The sequence below is a fragment of the Nanorana parkeri genome, unplaced genomic scaffold (genome assembly GCF_000935625.1).
Source record: "Nanorana parkeri isolate BGI_ZX_2015 unplaced genomic scaffold, ASM93562v1 scaffold31, whole genome shotgun sequence".
NCBI lineage: Eukaryota > Metazoa > Chordata > Amphibia > Anura > Dicroglossidae > Nanorana > Nanorana parkeri.
The window spans coordinates 3,204,154-3,225,704 of NW_017306299.1; the positions used below are offsets into that span (position 1 = coordinate 3,204,154).

At 46.1% G+C, this 21,551-nt stretch overlaps 2 protein-coding genes across 2 annotated transcripts in view; one reads left to right on the plus strand and one right to left on the minus strand.

Annotated features, from left to right (window-relative positions):
- CLIP4 (CAP-Gly domain containing linker protein family member 4) overlaps positions 1–3,061 on the minus strand; it is a 68,421-nt gene extending 65,360 nt beyond the window's left edge. The window contains exon 1 of the mRNA XM_018568164.1: positions 3,022–3,061. The gene's annotated coding sequence lies outside the window, so the exon portion shown is untranslated. The remainder of the gene's footprint in view (positions 1–3,021) is intronic.
- A 5,872-nt stretch (positions 3,062–8,933) lies between these two features.
- CUNH2orf71 (chromosome unknown C2orf71 homolog) lies at positions 8,934–20,324 on the plus strand. Its single transcript, XM_018568106.1, has 2 exons — positions 8,934–12,964; positions 20,201–20,324. Exons 1-2 carry the CDS (start codon positions 8,934–8,936, stop codon positions 20,322–20,324), a joined length of 4,155 nt encoding a protein of 1,384 aa, XP_018423608.1.
- Positions 20,325–21,551: the final 1,227 nt, after the last annotated feature.

The window sequence follows — 21,551 nt, forward strand, 5'->3', positions numbered from 1 at the left end:
TCCATAGCTAGATTCCTATTGGCTATTGCACTTTGCAATAGCCAATAGCAAACTAGGTAATGTACCCGCCCACTGCTGCTGTCAATCAGCAGAGGGGGACCTGAATTTTTCTATCAGGTCCTCTTCTGGTTATTGAAAGCAGCAGAGGGCGGGTGCAATAGCTAGTTTGCTATTGGCTATTGCAAAGTGCAATAGCCAATAGGAATCTAGCTATGGATTCTTATGCCTTTTTTTTAAATATTCTGACGACTGCAACTGGCAGAATACTAAAAACAAAATCAGAAAAAAAAGCTGCAGATAGCAAAGAAGCGATTGCTTCCTGTGCTATCTGCCATCATTTCAAGGGGGTGCTCTCTCCCAGCCCCCCTAACCCCCTCCGCGGATGGGGGGGGGGGCGTAGAAAGCACCTCCCTGAAATGAGAAGGACACCTCCCTGAAATGGCTTCTTTCAGGTTGGGATCCCTGACATCCGCACCCGTACGGACCTGTACTTGGGGTGAGCGTAGGGCGGTGTACGGCGGCGTACTCCCATAGAGAAGGATAGGTGCTGCGTACTAATCACACGGAGCACCTGTCCTTCCCTGGAGGTGCCCGATACGGCCGTGCACGCAGCACTGAGTTGTACGTGCCGGCCCTTATGCTCGGCAATTGATCAGCTGAAATGTAGAAATGATTATCTAAATGCAGAAATTCGGCGTTCTCCGGAATCTGCGGGAGTGTCCCTTACTGAAACCTTTAGGGCTCGGTCACATGACTTCAGTTGATCCCAGACTGATATCAGCGCAGGCTCCACGTCAAGGCACGCAGCAAACAACTGTCTTCAATGTGTCCTGCTCACACCACAATGCCGCCTCCAGGTTAAAATACAAAAAGGTAAAAAAAACTTGTACTTGTACTGTACCAAGGCAAGGACCGCCCCTACGCAACGCACACCAACCCAAGCCCTTAAAGGAGAACTATGAGGTGAGTGCTTTTCACTCACCTCATAGTTCTAGCCGACCTGTGACAATGAGACTGTCACAGGTCGGCTCAGTAGATCGGGAGGTGAGCGAACACATGTCGGTGTTCGCTCACTTCTCGATCCTGTCACGGCTCTCTGCCGTGACAGGGGAGGGGCTGGATTCCCCCCTCCGATCCACCAGCGCTGACTGGCGGAACGGACGGGGGAGGGGGCGGGTACAGCTGGCTCTGCCTCTAGATAGGCAGAGCCAGCTGTCACTCACGCAGCTGGGCGGATCTCGACATCAATGTCGGGATCCGCTCCGGTGTCTCAGTATACCGCGAGCAGCAGCTTGCGGTGTACTGAGCTTAGGGTGACGGGAGGACGCTAGTTTGTGTTCTCCCGTTACCCTAAGGAGAACTATGGGGAAAAGCCCTGACCCCATAGTTCTCCTTTAATGCTCACCAACCTTGAGAAAGTTGGTTGGCGCCCCACTGAAAGGTCGGTGAATATTAAGACTCCCTTCACATGGTGCCCTTGCGTTGTGGTGCGTTAATGTGCAATAATTCACATTGACATGTGTCGTCTTTGCCAACGCATGGCAAAAAAAGAACACTGGACCTAAACGAAGGGGCTCATTTATAACACACATTCGCAGCGCATTACTGCCACTAGATGCTCCGTGGCTGCATGTAGTGCCATTAATCCGCTGTGAACCAGCATGGAGCCAGCTTCTGGACCAATCAGGAAGCCAATCGGCGAGTCATTACACGGCGCCCGGCTTCCTGATTGGCTGGGAAGCCAGCTCCATGCTCCCTTGTCACCAGGGAGCATGAAGCTGGCTTTCTGGCCAATCAGGAAGCCAGTGGGGGGGCAGGTAATGACTTGCCATCCGGCTTCCTCATTGGCCATCTTCCCGACCAATCAGGACTCGCTGCCCGGCTTCCTGATACTGGAAGTTCGGGTATCGGGCTAGGATTTGGAGCATTTGGGCGAGTCCGAGTACTCGCCCAAATACTCGTATCGGCACCGATACCAGTATCAGTACATCCCTAATTTTATTAAAACATATATTTCTTTCTGCTGTGGGAATAGATACACATAACAAACATACAGAGGGGGGAACTGAGAAAGCTGGTCAGATGACCAGCGAAACGTTTAAGAAAAATACAGCCAGTCCCCTTGATTTATTTCTTTACAGATGTACCATGACCCGGATGAATGAGAACCTTCACACCTCATGAATTATATTGGGATTCTAAGGTCAGGAGTGCGACGGGACACTGCAAAAATTTTACTAATAGGGAACTCGTCCCTATCATGCTCCGCCCACTAACAGCATCCTTGGTTGCTAGGAGGCTGTTGGCTCTGCAACCGACAGCAACCAGTGACAGTTGTGAAGGGGGTAGCACGGAGCATACCGAGAGAGGCACTTAGTTCACCAGCATAGAGTTAGCTTAGTTAGCTATGAACTAAAGCTGATGATTCATCAATGCAGAGCAGCCATAGGGCGCTGTTAGGAACTACCTGGATCTGTCAGTAAAGTCACCAAATTTGGCACAGGGCCTTCTAAAGGTCCATACTGGCAGAAAGTTGGCATCGAGGCTTTACTGAATTCTCCGAAACGCGTCTCCGGAGTCCCTGCTCACATGCATGCACTTGATGGCACTCTCGTAATGCAAAGGGCCCATAGGCAAAGCATAGGCACCATTGCAAGTGGACACTAACCCTAAGATGCACCTAGAGATGCAGCAAAGATGCAATAAAATGCAAATAAAATGCATGCAAAATATACACACACACACACTCCTGTGCAGCCAGCAACAGGGAATACCGGTGACAGTGTGTACACAGGAGAGAGACACACACGTGTATGTATGTACATACATACATACATCCCCAGCGCTGGCTGGCACTGTCTGGGTGTGCAGATGACACTGTGCACACATGATAAGAGACTCCTGAATTGGGTTGTCACCCCACGCTGTCGTTCAGTGCTGTGTCTCCCAACTGACACCCCCTCCTGTCACCCTGATCGGTGTCCCTAGCGCCCTCCTCCCGGGTCACCAACCCCCACTCACCGTCACACACACACACGCAGCGTCCCCGGGGCTCCCCATCCATCCATCTATCCAGCGAGCAATGATCCGCGGTCCGGACCCGCCCCCTCACTGACGGTCCGGGGGAGGAGGAGCTTCGCCGCTGGCGTCAGCAACACAGCAAGTGTGTGTGAAAAGGGGGCGGGTGAGACATGTCACGCGGTGTAGAGATAATAGAGTTGACATATGAGAGGCGAGGGGAGCCGAGTCAAGTGCAGGGGGTGTAAAGATGTCCACCATATATATGACAGTTTACACCCAGTATATGAGGAGAGGAGAATATAGGAGTATGTATAGAGGAGGACATCACATATATGACAGTTTACACCCAGTATATGAGGAGAGGAGAATATAGGAGTATGTATAGAGGAGGACATCACATATATGACAGTATACACCCAGTATATGAGGAGAGGAGAATATAGGAGTATGTATAGAGGAGGACATCACATATATGACAGTATACACCCAGTATATGAGGAGGGTCACCTCAGAGCAGAGCCGTAGCTAGCTCCCTTTGCGCCGAGGCAAGAACAGAAAATTGTGCTCCCCAACAGACGTGTACGGTATGTGACCAGCGGCGTATTTACACTTTGTGCTTCCCCAGGCAAGACAGACTGTTGCCAATGGCGCCCTGTGCTCGCCATGACAACAGGGGCAAGGGGACGCAGCCAGGCCAGCCCTGACTGCCGCCCCTCTCAGCTGCGCCTGAAGCGAGTGCCTCACTCGCCCCATGGTAGCTACAGCCCTGCCTCAGAGGAGGGCGTATAGAGGAGGACATCACATAGATGACCTTATACACCCAGTATATGAGGAGGGTCACCTCAGAGGAGAATAGGGGAGGACATCACATATATATTACACCTTATAAGAGAATATAGGGGGATATATAGAGGTTGGACCCCCCATATATTTTATGTGTCTGTATATGTAGTGACTCTAACACGAGCGCTGACAACTAGACGTGTGCGATCCATTTCTAACTGAAATTCATGCAAATTTCGGCATATTCGGACATTCAGATGCATCCGGATTTCTGAATGGAAATAATGAATTTAACCAAATACAGAAATGAACTGAAAGATGTTTGACAACAAAGGTGCAGAACAAGTCCCAGGACCCCATGGCTCGCTCTGCCCCTGTGTTGACATTCGGGTCAGAGCTGTCATTAGCATCGAGAGTTCGTCGGGTTTGGACGTTGCTGCAGGAATTTTTTTTTCGGCAAGTCGGCGGCTGTCGTCCATCATGATTGACGAGGATCTACATGGCTGGACGACGTGACTGACATTGGGATTACATCGATGGACATTTTGTTTTTTCAATAAAGGATTTTTCAACAACTGCGTCTTGTTGGTTTTTTTTTAGCACAGTGTAGTGTGTGTGTGTTTATTTACTATGTCATTGTGTATTTGGTGAATGAGTAGGGGTATCAACTACCCCTTACTTATTCACAACGGGGGGGGGGAGGGTGCAGGATCTGGGTGCCTTCTTTATGAAAGAGGGCACTCAGATTCAGATAAGCCCCCCTGCCTGCACACCCCGACAACCACCATGCCAGGGTTGTGTGGAAGAGGCCCTTGCCCTCAGCAACACAAACCCCCCCCCCAAGGAAAGCATTCTCCGCATGTTGAGGGCCTGGTACGATCCCCTTTCCTGCTCTGTCAGGGTGAAAGATGTTTGACAACAAAGGTGCAGAACAAGTCCCGTGACCTCATGACTCGCTCCTTCCCTGTGTTGACATTCGGGTCAGAGCTGTCATTAGCATCGAGAGTTCGTCGGGTTTGGGCGTTGCTGCAGGGATTTTTTTTTCTTTCAGCAAGTCGGCCAGAAGAGGCCCTTTCCCTCAACAACAACACCCCCCCCAGCAAAGCATTCTCCCCATGTTAAGGGCCTGGTAGCGGAGGGGGGGGTGCACAATCCCCTTTTCTGCTCTGCTAGGCTGCTGCCCGGATCAAGAGTCTGGTAAGGGATTTTAGGGGTAAGGGATTTTTTTGGGCGTTGGGGTCCCCCCTAAAATTCCTACCAGACCTAAAGGGTCTGGTATGAATTGGGGAGGGGACTCCACACTCTTTAAAAGAATTTGAGGACTGTCAAAATTTAAAAGAAAAAAGTAAACATTTAATATTACTTTTACAGTGAAATACACACCAAGCAATATCGTCTATGGTTATTTCTGCAACTAACGTCCGTTCGTCATAATCGTTTTCACTCATCCGAAATCAAAAACAACACCTCGGACAGATCCGAATAGCAAAACCAATTGAATTTCAGAACCGAATCCTGATAAACAAAAGAACCAAAAGTCCGGAATGAACTGTAACTAATCTTTGGCCAGCTTCCATTTCTACTGACAACCTCGGAGTCCTGTCACTTCCCTGCAATGTTCCCGACCCTGCCGGGGCCTAGTCACAGAGCATTAGGTTGTCAAAGGGAGGACGTGGGCAGGCCTGGCGCTACTGCAAGGCAAGTCAGGCGGCTGCCTTATGGCGCTGCAGGGTGAGGGCGGAAAAAACAGGGCATTTTGACTTGTACTTGTAAAAATGCCCCGATGTTTGCGCTATGTTTTTTTTTTCACTTACCTTCGGTGCTGGAGAGCAGCGGCGAGTCAGCGCTGGTCCGGTGGGAGGAGCTCCAAGTGGGGTCCTAATTTAGCATTTGTATACGAGGGATCAGCGGTACACAGCTACACTACATTCAGATATGTAATCTATAATCGAGCTGTGAAAACAAATGCAGATAGATTTCCCAATATTTTACATATAGAAAGAAGAAATACTTAATAAGCATTAAGCAAACCCTAAATTTGATGCCATTTAGCTTCCTAATGTACGGTATATCATAAACAATTGCAATGGCTTTTTTTTTTTTTTATAAAACACGAATTTTACCCTTTTTTTAGTCTTAGCGATGATAATCTTTTCCAGCCACTTCCTGTTTACATGCACTCCCCCTATCATCGGTCGCACATCATTGCTCTGAACCAGCTTCCTGATAGAGAAAGGAGTGGACCATCTCTACTCAAGGTATGTCAGCACAGCTGCTTGTAGTTTCCACCAGGGGCGGAAACATGGTGACAACGCAGCATAGCAATTGTATTACGCATCATAGCCATTGCATTGCCACCCTATTGTTATAAGGAATATAGTGGGACTGTAATCAACTCTGGCAACAGTAAATTGTACCTAGACACAACAATTCTTCTTTTTTTTAAAAGGATATTACTTAGTTTTTATTTTTTTGTGCAATCACATAACAAAAGATATGTCCAACACCTTAAAAACATGCATTATACAGATACAGTATCATCCATTGTCATTGGACTTTATACAGATACCATAAGGATTCATGTTTTTCTCTTGGTCTATGCATGTTGTGGTCAACACGGCTTCTTCGGGACCATATCATTATATATTGTACACTTATCTGAAATAAATCATATGCAAATATGAAGACAAATCTCCTTATTGTCCATTTGATATATTTATTTATGAATTACAGGTATTTATATAGCGCTATGTTACACAGCACTGTACATAGTTGCACAATCACTGCCCTCAAGGAGCTTGCAATCTAAGGTCCACATGCATGCAAGGGCCATTTACCCACCTGCATGTCTTTGGAGTGTGGGAGGAAACTGGAGTACCTAGAGCAGTGGTTCTCAACCTGTGCACCTCAGGACCCACATTTGTCCTCAGTCATTAAGTCGCGACCCAAGTCGCACTGCAATGGAAAGCACGGCAGTGTGGGCTGCTGTGCTGTGACGGAGCTCCATCCATATGTGCAATGCTTGTAGAGCTCCCAATGCGTGCCTGTAGAGGTGCCGGGAGCCAGAATGTGAGGTTACTCCGGTCCAAGTACCGCTATAGGACATGCAAGGGGCTATAAGCAATGCATGTATGGATGGAGCTCCCTCGCTGTCATACCCCCACCCCAAGTTGACACTTGGCACTGGGCAGCATATTTTGAATGGCTGTTCGGTGTGAGAATGGACAGTGCTGCACTAGGGGGAGGCTGAGGAGCATGTAGGGACCCACTGAACACAGGGTCGCGACCCACTTTTGGGTCACGACCCACCAGTTGAGAACCAAGGACCTAGAGGAAACCCACGCAAGCACAAGGAGAACATGCAAAGGCCTTGCAGGTAGTGACCTGGCTAGGACTTGAACTAGGCAGAAGTGCTAACCACTACGTCACTGTGCTGCCCATAGCTCAAAAACACAAAAATTAATGGGAAAAAAAAAAAGTAAAAGTCTATCTTCAACGTTGGCATTTAAAAAAAAAATCCTTTCCCCCACCCCCTTCTGTTTGGAAAAAATTGCTTCCAAGCACTACTCACCTTCTCCACGTTCAACTCCTCTTTGTATCCTCCTCCATCCTCCAGCGCCGATTCTCTGCCATGTTGCTTGAGGTCCAGTCTCATTCAACCCACTTCTTGTGACCAGGGCATCTAGGGGTGCCTAATTTCTTAGGCCTGGGCTCACAGTAGCAGTGGCGTCACAAGGAGGTTATGGGGGGTGCGGCCCGCAACCGGGTGACACCATTGGAGGGGTGACACCAAAATGACTGACAGTCATTTTGGTGTCACCCCCTCTAAAAAGTCGGGCACTCGGTCATGGATCGAAGGGAGGACCTGGCGGCATACCTCATCCCGCCGGGTGAACATCCCCTCCTCTCTCTGCCGGCGTCCATCACCAAGATGGCCACCGGCAGGCATCAATTAGATGACCACACATGCACGATGACGTCATCGTGCACGTGTGTGGTGACGTCACGCGCATGCGAGATGGTGTCACCCGGTCTGCGCTCTGGGTGACACCCAGCCTTGGGACGCCCCTTCCCCTTCTGTTTGGAAAAAATTGCTTCCAAGCACTACTCACCTTCTCCATGTTCAACTCCTGCTCTTTGTATCCTACTCCATCCTCCAGCGCCGATTCTCTGCCATGTTGCTTGAGGTCCAGCATCATTCAACCCACTTCCTGTGATCAGGTCAACTAGGGGTGCCTACTTACTTAGGCTTGGGCTCACAGGAGCATGCTGACCTCACTCCTCATCAAGCAGCCAGAATACCAGAAAAAAATGGTAGGTGCTGGGATTTTTTTTAAATGTACTGCATGGGGGGTGTAGACCTTGGGGGGACAGGCATTCTGGGGTCGGGTTTAAGTCTTAGGTTTTAGCCCTGAAAATGATATGGCAACAAAATATATGCCAAATACTAGTGATGTGTCCCTTTCCATTATTTGTAGGTGACCGCTATCCTTTAAAAACATGTCCCTTCTCTAGTGCGATGTCCACATGATATTTTTGATACAGCTCACAATACAAATGACACATTTTACAAACAAGCAGACAATATATAGGTCTTTAGTTGAATTGTTTGCTTTTAAAACAATAAACATGTTTGTTTTATGAGCATAATTTTTTTTTTCCTGCATACAGTCTATGTTCTTCAACAAATGAAAATGTTGGTTTTATGAGACAGAGATTTAATTTTACCTTTGAAGCGACAGACTTTGATTTCTCCTTAGGAAATACTTCCCAGCAACAAACTTGTGACAAGCGATGGAATCTTCTACGTGTTTCTTCCAATTAAATATTGCTGTTCATCGGATGAAGTATAGTTAATCTAGTAAGCTCTAAATCCTATTTGCTCTTGACATCTGTCATTGGACGGGGGAAAACAGAGAGAGCCTTCAATCTGTATCCTGTGGAGCTGCTATGCTGACTTGCAACCGCTGAAAACAATCTTACATTGCAATATCATCATTGTTCTAAGGAAGACAGAATATTTCATGCGCTGGCCTCTGGAGGATTAGGACAATGGTGGAACTCCAGGAGACAACAGAATGCATGGACCAGTGACTTGTTTGCTAAGTTTGTACTTTTAGAGTCGTACCATGGGTTGCACACCTTCTCAAAATGGGATCGTTCAAATTCTTGCAAAGAATGCAGCTAAACCTTTGAAGAAAAACAAAGCCATACTTCCACCTGAGGATCATACTAATGGAATTACAATTCCTTTGGCTGTCAACCTCAACGGTGAAACTAATCAGAAAACCAGAGCAAAAGATTCCGATTATGACATTAATCATCCAGAAAAGGGCTTTTCTGATGCAAGTGGTGGGCTGTCTACGAGTGGGTCTTTATCAGAAGACCAGAGGAAACATGGAACAGATGGGACAGCTGATGAAGGAATGGTCAGTTTGACATACCAAAAGAGAAGAACTACAAGGAAATACAGTTCAACCTGTTCAGAGCAAGAGCTGACACAAGACACACAACGAGATAGCAATCTGAGGAAAGGCAAGAAATCAAAAAGCCGTAAATCTGGTAAACACGGCCGACACGCAAAACAGGATCAGATTGTTGTTGTTGAAACAGAAAAGAAAGTTGACTTCCCAGAGCTACTGGTTAAGGCTCACCAGGATGCTTATGCCTTCTTGAATCCTAATTTGTCAAAATATGAAGGTATCATTTCCATGGCAAACCAAGCAACCCAGACCCAGCTGATCATGCAGCAGATGGTTAGTTTCATGGCCCTGAGATTTGATGAGATCAATCAGTGTTTGGGAGAAATTGCTGAAGATGGAGAAAAGCTTTTAAAAGATGCGGGGGGCAGCCTCACCTGGCCATGTGGAAAAGACAACCTTTCAGAACATCCAGACTTACTGCAGCAGTTGCTACAGTATACAGTAAACAGAATGCAGTCTTTAAATTGCACTGTGTCATCGCTAACCACAAATGCCTTGCAGGAAACTTGTCATTTTTTACAGTCAGCCGTCGACAGTTTTCAGGAAAAACTAAAGAAAAAGGAACACCACGAGGAATGCTTGCTAAAGATGATTAATGCATTGGAGGACTTAGCAGCTGGTTCTACACAGCCCCATCGAAATGATTTGACTCTTTATTCCGAGGACAGCGGATTTGGGGGTGACGGTGAATCCATCAGAGGATACAGATCTCCTGAAAAGATGGAAAGACGGGCAAGCGTTGACACATCTGAACATATGAGTTTGGAACGAAGTGAAATAATTTTATCAAAGGAAGGGTTAACCTGTGGAACTAACGTGGTTGATTCTACTGCAGACTTAAAGGGTGGCTCTGACAGTGTAACTGAAGTATCTCGAACACAAGTGGACAATACAAGAGTTTCTAAGCAAATCAGCATTACCAGTAATAGTTCAGTAAGCTCAATTGGGACCTGTGCCACTCTAGAACAAGATAGTGTTCATGGTCAAGACCCGGACGATTCAAGTAGCAGTGACAACAGCTATGAAGAGAGCGATGATAACAAAAGTTTATCAAGTCAAGTTAGCTTACCGCAAAGGCCTCTAACCTCTCCAGCAGGAACATGCACTTATAAACACTTACCTAAATGGATAGAAAACCCAGATAATGAGGAAATGACACTGAAAATGAAAGAAGCTATAAGTGAAAAAATCAAGTTTGTCCCTGGCAAATCAAGCAGTAACGTGTGGACTAGAGAAGAAGTAAGTCGAGAAGTTGTAAGGCCCAGTACAGCAGATGGAAGCAACAGGAGAACATCTAGGCACAGAAGGTCTCGGTCTGCAGAGTCACTTAAAAGCCAGGGTGAAGATCCTACTCTCTTGGAACTTCAGAGGACTCAAAAAGAACTCACGAAAAAGTTAGAACAACTGTATTTATCAAATGGAACTAGAAGAAAGAAGGCACCACAAAACCGCAGTAATAAATCTTTTGTGCATACAGGATGCATTAGTTCAAGTGCTGCTCCAACCAACAAACTCAAGGCCTGTCTTGATAAAAGTTTTAATATATTGCCAAGTCAGGAAAGAATTGCAGTAAGAAAACATAATATTGATGTAGCAAAGGACCCAAATGCTAATCAAGACAGTCATATAGTAAGTACAACATTATCTAAACAGGATGCAAAGATTGTAGACAGTCCTATTTTGGCTATTATTTCCCCAAGGCAGTCTGTGCGTAAACTTATTCAAGCTTTCAGCCCAGAAGACAATTCAATAAAAACCTTAAATCGGAAAACATTGGGACCACTGAGATGTGTTCGAAAAGTTGGAGTACCTGTCCTACCACCCACAATTCCTGCCTTTAGAGGATTACAGGCTTTAGATAACATTAGTGATAATTTGTCAACAGCTGATGGGAATCCCTCAAATGCAAGTACATGTATCCCTCCTTTGGAATCTTCACTATTTCAGGATTCTAACAAGACTTGCACAAATGAATCTGGGATTGAAGACCTGGAGGACCTGCCTCCTCCTCCTCTCGAAATACTGATGGATAATTCATTCAATGTATTTCAGTATGATGGTTCTAACTATAATACCTTACCTTGTGCAATGAAGAATGCATCCACAACTTCAAAAATGAAAGCATCTATTAATATAAAAGACTTGTTACCAAACAAAAATAGTACTGAAGCATATATCCCCACAGTTAAGACATCTGGTAAAAAAGAACCAGTCAATGGCCTTGGAAAATTCTCTTTGCAGTCTGGTCAACACAACAGAGAGAAAGTTCCAGGTCTGGACCCTATGAGAAAAAATGAAATCGAGGAAGTTGCACATTTATACAGGCAGTCACATAAAATAATTCCTTTACAAAACCTCAGTGATGGTGAAACATTGAATCCAAACCCTCATATTAATTCTGTTAAACAAAGTACTCCTTTGTTTTTACCTAAGCAAAAGCAGTGTTCTCCAAAGTTACAGCAGAGTGAAAAGAGTCCAGTAACACTGAGAAGAACTTCCCCAACAAGGGCAACAGCCTCTTCTCCACCTACAGAGAGAAAAATAGCAAGCCCTCCAACTAGTAGAGCTGTAATTAAAAGTCGTTCCCAGGTACAACCTAGTCCTCCTCCAGTTCAGAAGAGCACCAGTCCTTCAGGTTCTTTCAGAGTACCAAGCCCCCCAAATCCATCCAAGCTGTCTAGTCCTCCAACCCTGCGCAAGTTACCAAGCCCCCATCAGATACGGCGACAACAAAGTCCACCAGGTCAGCAGAAGCTGCCAAGCCCTCCTCAGATACAGCGACAACAAAGTCCACCAGGTCAGCAGAAGTTGCCAAGCACTCCTCAGATACGGCCACAACAAAGTCCACCAAGTCAGCAGGGGCTGCCAAGCCCTCCTCAGATACGGCGACAACAAAGCCCACTAGGTCAGCAGAAGCTGCCAAGCCCTCCTCAGATACGGCGACAACAAAGTCCACCAGGTCAGCAGAAGCTGCCAAGCCCTCCTCAGATACGGCGACAACAAAGTCCACCAAGTCAGCAGAGGCTGCCAAGCTCTCCTCAGATACGGCGACAACAAAGTCCACCAAGTCAGCAGAGGCTGCCAAGCCCTCCTCAGATACTGCCACAACAAAGTCCACCAAGTCAGCAGGGGCTGCCAAGCCCTCCTCAGATACGAAGACAACAAAGTCCGCCAAGTCAGCGCAGGCTGCCAAGCCCCCCTCAAATACAAAAGCAGCAAAGTCCACCAAGCCAACGTAGAGCATCAAGTCCACCAAGCAGCCGACGTGAACCTAGTCCTTCCTCACATATTACACCTTCTCCTCCGCTTTCTCCATCCTTTACACATAAGGGACTAAGACGAAGCTCTGATGAGCCACAGGCTTCCCCAAAAATTATTGGCAATGCACAATCAATATTTTGCCCGTCGTCTACATCCCTATTTGAAGCAAAACTTGCCTCTTCACCATGCACAAATAGCTCAGAAATTACACAGAACCATTCTTCTGTTTCTGTACTGAAACACAGTTTATTGGGACGCCAGTATGATGACCAGCACAGAAGACTTGCAACAAGTGCTGCAAATCCCCAACCTTTTGTTCGAAGATGCTACTCAGACCGCAGGCCCAGAGTCCAGCTACGTCTGCCAACATCGGTCTCTACTTCTGCACTCAGTGAACCTGCTGTCCAGCAAACTGGGTAAGAAATGTGTATCTCTAGCACAGTTAGTAGCTTTAACCCCTTCATGACTGAGGCCCTTTTTTCAATTTTTACTAGTTTACTCATTTGTACTGAGATTGTAGAACATCACATGAGTGAGCTTGGAGCGGTGACTACTTTACAACACACACAGGGACCATGGGGAACAAAAGTAACCCCCCTCCAGAAGGAAGGACAGTGTCAGCACCAATTCAGAGATGATTTGAGGATCTACAGCCGAGCGATACACAAATAACATACACAGTTTTCATTGATTCCAAGGAAATTAGGCATAAAGCTTTATTTAAATCCAAAAACAAAAAGCATACATTACAGCGCTTCAGTTCTTAGATGTGATGCCTGCATTTTTTCAGGTTTTTTTCTTCTTTATTTTTACCTAATGATCCTTCCAGCTGTGCTAGGGTGACAACGCTCACTCTCTGTACTGTATCTTGAAGCAGCATTGTCAACGTAGGCTGATCTCCTGATTTGGACCAAAAGCACCTCCACTTCTTCCCATCACCATTACATAAAGGGGAGTAGTTTTGTGGTTCTCAGAAGATAGCTGGGAAAGCTGATCACATTGTGTGAGATTTCAGTTCGTTGCACAGGGAGTAACCAGGACAATAGATTTCCAGCAGTATCAACAGTTATTTTCTGCGCTTGCACAAAATGTAGTTATCCCTAAAAAATAAAACTATTGCAGCCACACACAGGAATGGTGATTTGTAATGTATTACATGTGTGCTTTGGGTTTAGATACGCTTTAATATGTTTATGAGCTGCACAATGAGTACTGACAAAAAACGTATGTAGCCCTGTAGTCAAAATAGAAGCCTCCATGAGAATTCTCCAAGACTGGTATATTGTTTTGTTCTTTTGGAGTTATGTTGGGTTGGTTTTTTTTGGCAAACTCAAAAACTCTACTGGGTCATAAACAGCCTAATCCAAAGTAATACTCCGGCCCTCCAGTTGTACTTTATCTACAAATCCCAACATGCCTCTGCCTCCGAGAGTCATGCCTGTAACTGTCAGTCATGCAATGCCTCATGGGACTTGTAGTCAGGGCCGGTGCTAGGATTCTTGGCAAGGTGCATTTTTGCGCCCCCCCCCCGACCGCGATCCTGACCCCCTGTAAAAACAGGGCATTTTGAAATGCCCCGCTGTTTGCGCTATGTTTTTTTTCACTTACCTTCGGCGTGGGAGAGCAGCGGCGAGTCAGCGCTATGTAGTTGCACATCAGCTGGAGGGCCGCAGTTGCCCACCCCTGTACTATGGGGTTTATTGGCATTGCAGCATGCTGGAGAGGGACATAAATATTTGGGGCTGATCTTGTAAGGTTCTTTACCGCCTGGGCTCTGGCCTGGGGGAGAATGTGTTGTTGACCATGGTGTAGCTAGGTCTGCTGCCTAGTGAAGGCCGGCATGTGTCTGAAAGTGGAGGCCTGGATTTGGGCCTGAAGCTGTCCTGCCGATTGGAGGGGAAAGCTGAACTGAGAAGCAGTGCCAGGATGAGCGACTCTGCTGCAAGGTTAGGCTGGATCCTTGTAGGGGCTTGGTAAGGGTCTTGAGAGGATATACAGAGAAGTCTGCTAACCAGCTGAGATTCTGCTATATAAAGTGATGCTGGTCCCTGCATTGTATAGCTGGAAGTGGATATAAGGTCTTCAAAAAGGAACTTTACCCTTATCTTTGAAATGAAAACAAACACACCATTAGAAATGTTTAGTAATGACAATCTACAGATACTTCTAGATAATTGCCGACTTTTCATTCTTTGCATACCTTATTTTTCTTTTCCTCCCCATTTTTCTCACAGTGCCCATTTTTACTAAGGGCAGATGAATCCATCTCCCTTTACTTCCTGGAACTATGGCACATGTGACTAGGACATGTGACCATGCACATCATCTCAGGGGAGGAAAATGCCTTTCCCTGAGATCTCGTGACATCACAGATGAGATTTCCCAGCTATGCTCTACTGATCTATCCTTCCCAGAATGCAATGCTTAGGCACATTACATCACTAATGCAGGTCCACTTTAATGTGTTCTGGGTGTCTGAAGCCCTTACCCAGAGTTACTGGGCTGAATAAAATCTTAGTGACTGGTGCCCAACATGCATTCACACCCAACAACAAGCCAAGGATTTACTCCTAAGGTCAAATGCAAGCCCACCCGGCCTCTGGAGTTTGGGGATTAGGGGGTGCTACATATACACTATATTGCCAAAAGTATTGGGACACCAGCCTTTACACGCGCAGGAACTTTAATTGCATCCCAGTCTTAGTCCGTAGGGATCAATATTGAGTAGGCCCACCGTTTGCAGCTATAACAGCTTCAACTCTTCTGGGAAGGCGTCCACAAGGTTTAGGAGTGTGTCTATGGGAATGTTTGACCATTCTTCCAGAAGCGCATTTGTGAGGTCAGGTACTGATGTTGGATGAGAAGGCCGGGCTCGCAGTCTCCGCTCGAATTCATCCCAAAGGTGTTCTATCGGGTTGAGGTCAGGACTCTGTGCAGGCCAGTCAAGTTCCTCCACCCCAAACTCCCTCATCCATGTCTTTATGGACCTTGCTTTGTGCACTGGTGCGCAGTCATGTTGGAACAGGAAAGGGCCATCCCCAAACTCTTCCCACAACCTTGGGAGCATGAAATTGTCCAAAATGTCTTGGTATGCTGATGTCTTGGTATGCTGATGTCTTGGTATGCTGATGCCTTAAGAGTTCCCTTCACTGGAACTAAGGGGCCAAGCCCAACCCCTGAAAAACAACCCCACACCATAATCCATTAGTAGCAAGGAAATGTCACGGATGGACATATTGCACAGGTGACAACCTATCACGGTACCACGCTTGTAGTCACTGAGCTCCTGAGAACGACCAATTCTTTCATAAATGTTTGTAGAAGCATCTGCATGCCAAGGTGCGTGATTTTATACACCTGTGGCCATGGAGGTGATTGGAACACCTGAATCCAATGATTTGGAGGTGTCCCAATACTTTTGGCAATATAGTGTGTATATTGAAAGACCTTTAAACTAAAAGAAGGAAATTTTTCCTGGAAATCTAGCATGTGACTTGTTAAGATGCACGTTTTGTATCCTCTCACATATGAAACAAGTTCTGCAGCTTATTGCCTATACACACCCAGCAATTGAACAGTTCAGGGACTTCTGCCAATAAAACGACTGTGTTCAGATTGATGCCTCGGTTAGAGATGAGGGGTTCGGCAAGTGCTGTCATGCTAATCCTTTTAACTTTTCCCAATTTATTTAATCCTGTACAGCAGAGCGGTATAATTAACTAAATTGATAGCATGACAGAAAGCTAGCGTTATTAATGGCAGGCTCGGGAAATTACTATTTTCACTCCTATTAAAGGATGGATAAAAAAAAAGTTCTTGAAGAAAAAAGAATTCTGCTGATCATTTCTTCTAGAGGAAGGGCTTGGTTCTCATTGACGTGAATAATTATTTCCAGTTATTTATGAAGTGTTATTAATCCCTGTCGCTCTATTGTTTACAGCAGGGAGTTCACTGTGAGCACCGCCAGTAATTTTGACAAATAACCCGTGTGGACCACTGTTGCTTCATCATGCAAATATATCCTGGTGAAAACATTTGCGCCCTTCGTTGCTCAACACCGGTTTAGTACGTTTGTGAATCAAAGTGTAGGGCCGTGACAAACTTTATGTTACCTGGGCGTCTGCGCCGTAAAGATGAGCGACCATTTTATCGTTATGCTAATTTCTCTCAAAGTCAATCAGGAGATTGGAGGTGGAAGGAGGCACCTTGGTAGGATGACTTAATCACTTTGAGGAATCTATATTGTCTGTCTGAGTACATACTACTGTCAGGAACAATAAGATACACATTGAAAGGATGCTTTCATTAAAATGAACCTGTGCTGACATAAATATGGTTAACTACTATTGTTGACGTGTTTTTAATAGGGTTGCCACCTTTTCTTCAAATGAAACCCAAACACTGTAGCCCCGCCAGCAATTTTTTTTCTTTTGAGAATATAGAGGAGTTTGCGAGGAGAGGCAGCCAGGGGAGGGAGTAAGGAGACCGGCTATAGAGGACTACAGCAATATGTTATATAGCAATACAAAATAATATGAAGCTACATACTCTGTGTTGTTCGGGGTTGGTGCCCTGATGTCTTCTGGTGGGCTGTGCACCTCTCAGGTGGACTGTGCACCTCTCAGGTGGCCTATGCGTCTCTCAGTTGGGCTGTGTGACTCTCAGATGAGCTGTGCACCTCTCATGTGGGCTATGTGACTCTCAGGTGGGCTGTGTGCCTCTCAGGTGGGCTGCCTGGGCTATTGTGTCTCACCAGGGTCTGGTCTGGGCTATGGTGTCTTGCCCTGTGTATATGTGCAATAGGGACTTTACATTGTAAGCTCCTTCAGGGTAGGAACTGATGTGAATATACAGTATGTAAAACCCTGCGTAAATTGTCAGCACTATAGAAATACCTGTAATAAATAAACTTTAATAATAAATTAAACTTTTCAAGGGTATTGGTTTCCTGGTTCCCTGCTGCACTTTCTGTTTTCACCCGCTGGCTCCTGCATAACTACTGTGCCCTGTAGTCACATATCCTAACTTCCTGTTTGATTTGACAACTCCTAAAATTCCAAGCAGTTTTGTCAGCCTGAAGACACCCCCTGCTGAACGAAAAAAAATCACGTTATGTTAACAGTGAATTAAGGCCCTAGAATTATTGTTCTAACGATGTTCGCGGTGAAACCTAACATGCATAGCGCAATCGTCGTTTACATACACCCCTACGCATATGTTTCCATTTGCATGCAGGGGGCTTTTCATTTTTAACTTTTATTTATTTTACTATATTTTGCTTTTTTGTCACTTTTTTAAAATGTTTTCACTTAAAGTAGTATTCAAGTCTTATTTGTTTACATATATCTCCTGCTAGCAAGCAGTAGATCTATGCAAAAACATTTTAAAAAAGTTACCAAATAGGTAAATACTTACCTGTGTCTCCACTGCTCGCTCCCAGCTGTAGAAATGGGTTTCTTGAACGGCTGTGCAGGAGGATGTGTGCAGGCCCATGCGCAGTGGAGATCACCGGCGAGGAGAAGAGGGGACACACAGTGGAGGTGAATGCACACAGCCATGAGCGTGCATGTCGGGCAGACACAGTGGGATGGGAAGAAACAGCAGTCAGCACTGGATCAGAGACTGGCACCAGTGCTGGAGGGACTGCTGAAAACTACTGGAAAGAAGAAGATGATCGGATCAAGAGGCATCACTTAAAATAGGTCCTTACAGCAGCATTTGGGGGGAGAGGATTTAATGTAACTTTAACTTTATGTCAAGCACACAGGGACTAACAAGCCCCTATGTGACAGCGTTTGGAGGTGATGAGTTCACTTTATGGAGACATCAGGGGTCTATTAGACCCCTGTTGTCTTACCTGCCCTCCAATACAGGGTATCGAACACAGCATTGTGCCCGATCGCCTGTGTAACTGGCAATTCAGCCGGGCTTCTGACAGCTGTGAACAGAAAGCACTGTGGGTACAGCGCATCACTGATCACAGAGCAGATCATGGAACGGGGTAGAGGAGATTCCTCCAGCAGACGGCATATCAGGAGCTGCTGTCAGTTTGGCCTGACTCGGTCAGCAAACAGAGACTCCCACACTCCTTTCTGTACAGCCCTGGCTGTAAGGAGGTCATGAAATGCATGCATGGTGCATGAACTGCACATCATACAACAGCACATGATGTGTGCTGTAAAAAAGAAAATGCATGGGGGCTAAAATTTTGGGGTGTCAAGGTGCATTAATACTGCCTATTAAATTGAAATGGTCTCTCTAACATGAGCAATGAGTTTTCCTCTGCAGATTTTGTTTTTTAGTGATAGGTGTTGGGCGTTTCTCGTGAACTAGTTGCGCTCGCCTCTCCCAGTAAATGTTTATTTGTTCTTCTTGATGAAGAGCACAGATTATTCCTGGAAGAAAGCTGGGGTTGTTTGTGCATTGGAAATGACATTTGCTGGATCCGCGCTGCGCACCACTCCCCTCTTTACAGCAGCTTGTTTAAACTTGTGATGAAGGATCTCATTCTGTGTTGCCGGAGACAACACCTCTTTTCTACAGAATTGATGATCTATTATCTTTTCAGGGGCTGAAGAAATACTTTTCAATATACTTCATGTCTATAACTAACAATGTGACAGTGACAGCATGTTGTTACATTGTTTACTTAGCGGTTTCAGCGCTAGGAGCTTGGTGGAGTTAAAGGGCATGTAAAGTCCCAGCATATCTTCTCCTGTTATGACATCAGCCAATGGGGTAAGGGGGCTACTACCTTGCTTAGGGCCCCATTTGGCCTTAGTCTGTGGACATTTAGGATCCAATACGTTTATTGCGCAAGCTATGACAGAGTACAGTATTTGATTAGCAGCACATGGCTGCTACCTTAGCCTCTTAATTTCTAAGGGAGCTGGAAGGGTGTGCTTAGTTTTTCACACATGGCTTCTCCATTGTGGCTTTATGCTTGTGAAATAAATAATGACACGGTGTAATAGGTCATGTGTTGTTGTTCATCTGAGGTTGTAGCTACCTAATTTTAAGACCTGCTAAGGACCTCTCGCACCAAATGCTCCAATACTTATCCCGATACCGGAACGTCCGGTCAGAGGGAGATTTCCTTTGACCGGTAGTGCTGTGAGGGAACATAGAGCTGGCTTCCCTGCCAATCAGAATCCCGGCCGCCGGTAGTGACTCACGGCCCGGCTTCCTGATTGGCAGGGAAGATGGCTCCATTCTGTATGGTGGCTCGATGCTGATTGGCCGGGAAGCCGGCTTCCCAGCCGTTCAGCATCAAGCCAGCCAAACAGCTTGGAGCCGGCTTTGCGACCAATCAGGAAGCCGGGCCGCGGGTAATGACCCGCTTCCCAGCTTCCTGATTGGCTGGGAAGCCGGCTCCATGCTGATGGGCTGGGAAGCCGGCTTCCTGGCCAATCAGCATTGAGCTGATCAAACAGCCCGCTTGATGCTGATTTGGCTTCCCGGCCAATCAGCATCGAGCCAGCCAAACAGCATGGAGCATGGGTAAAGGAAACAAAGGGCGTTGCATTTATTTAGCAGCCAGCAGATTAACGGCGTCCCAATATATGTCTAATAATGCGATTAGCGCGGCATGCTTAGCATAATAAAGTCGTTTCTCGTTAGTGTCTCTGCATAAGCCTCTTTTCTCGTTTCAGGCCTGATGAATCTACGCGGAAAGACAGCCAATCATCGACCAGTCCAGGCTTAACGGATCCCAAAACTTCCAGCCAGAAGGCCTCTTATCCAGAGCTGTGCGTGGTGGGACAAGGCCTCCAGTGACGCAGTTATCATTTACACCTTCCGAACTCCATTGAAGCAACATAGAACTGTCACTACATGCTCAATATCTGACTCCGGGCACCAAAATTCCTTTTAATTTACATATTGCTGACCCTGATTTGTATGTAAGTCAGTACAGCCTGCTTCAATGAACCAAAAAATGTGTTTTTTGGGTGGGTCTGTTTCTTCAGGTCATATGATTCTCTTCTATGCTACTTTCAATACATATAAAAACTCCAGCTACTGCAGTTATGTATTTATTAAAGGAAATGCTCTTCCTGTAATCTCTACAGCAGACTGGGAGAGCAAGGACCAGCAGTAGAGGCAATTAATACTGCTGCAGCAGCTTACTATACTTACATGCGGACAGGAAGAGAGAGAAAGAGCCAAGTGAGCAGAGGAATGTCCTCAGCAGTGTGCTTCTGCTCCTTTATTGTCCAATCACAAAAGTGGGGTGTGTCCTTATCCTACTGTAGTGGAGCTTTCAGATCTGGGTGTGCTGTCTGCCACGGGGAACCTGAATCACAAAACCAGCTGCATAAGATTACCAATCCCATGGAGGGTAAAACAAATCCCATATATGTGTAAAGCTGGCCATACACCTATAGATGATCTGCAGACTTTCTATGGTCAGATGGAAAAAGTGCAACAGATTCCTCCGTCTACGCTAAGCTGTGTGGATGGAGGAATCTCCCGCTGGGCCAAGCTTCAGAATCTCGCTAGTCGGCCCCGCTGGCTCTCAAAATACCTGAACAACGCCGACATCCGATCAGATTGTTCAGGTATTTTGACAGCCAGCAGGGCCGACTAACAAGATACTGAAGCTTGGCCCAGCGGGAGATTCCTCCATCCACACAGCTTAGCGTAGACGGAGGAATCTGTTGCACTTTTTCCATCTGACCATAGAAAATCTATAGCTGTATGGCCCAGGTTAAGAGTGCACATTCAATTCAACTTAAATTTACATTAAACCCTCAGATTTTTTAACATAAAACAATAGTGTAATGTGTGCCTTACTGTAATCCATGGTTGTTTCCCTTCTCTTTGCTGCTCTTCTTTTTAAATCTGTATCTCTTCTCATGCTGGGCAGAACTTCTGTTTTGCAGCAGACTGCCTTGTCTCTGGAATGGATACACGGTGTCTGTGTGTAGGTTTGCAACCTGAGCCCGCACTACAGGAAGAAGCCCTGAGCTGCAAAGGGAAGTTCTCCCCAAGCATGAGAAGACA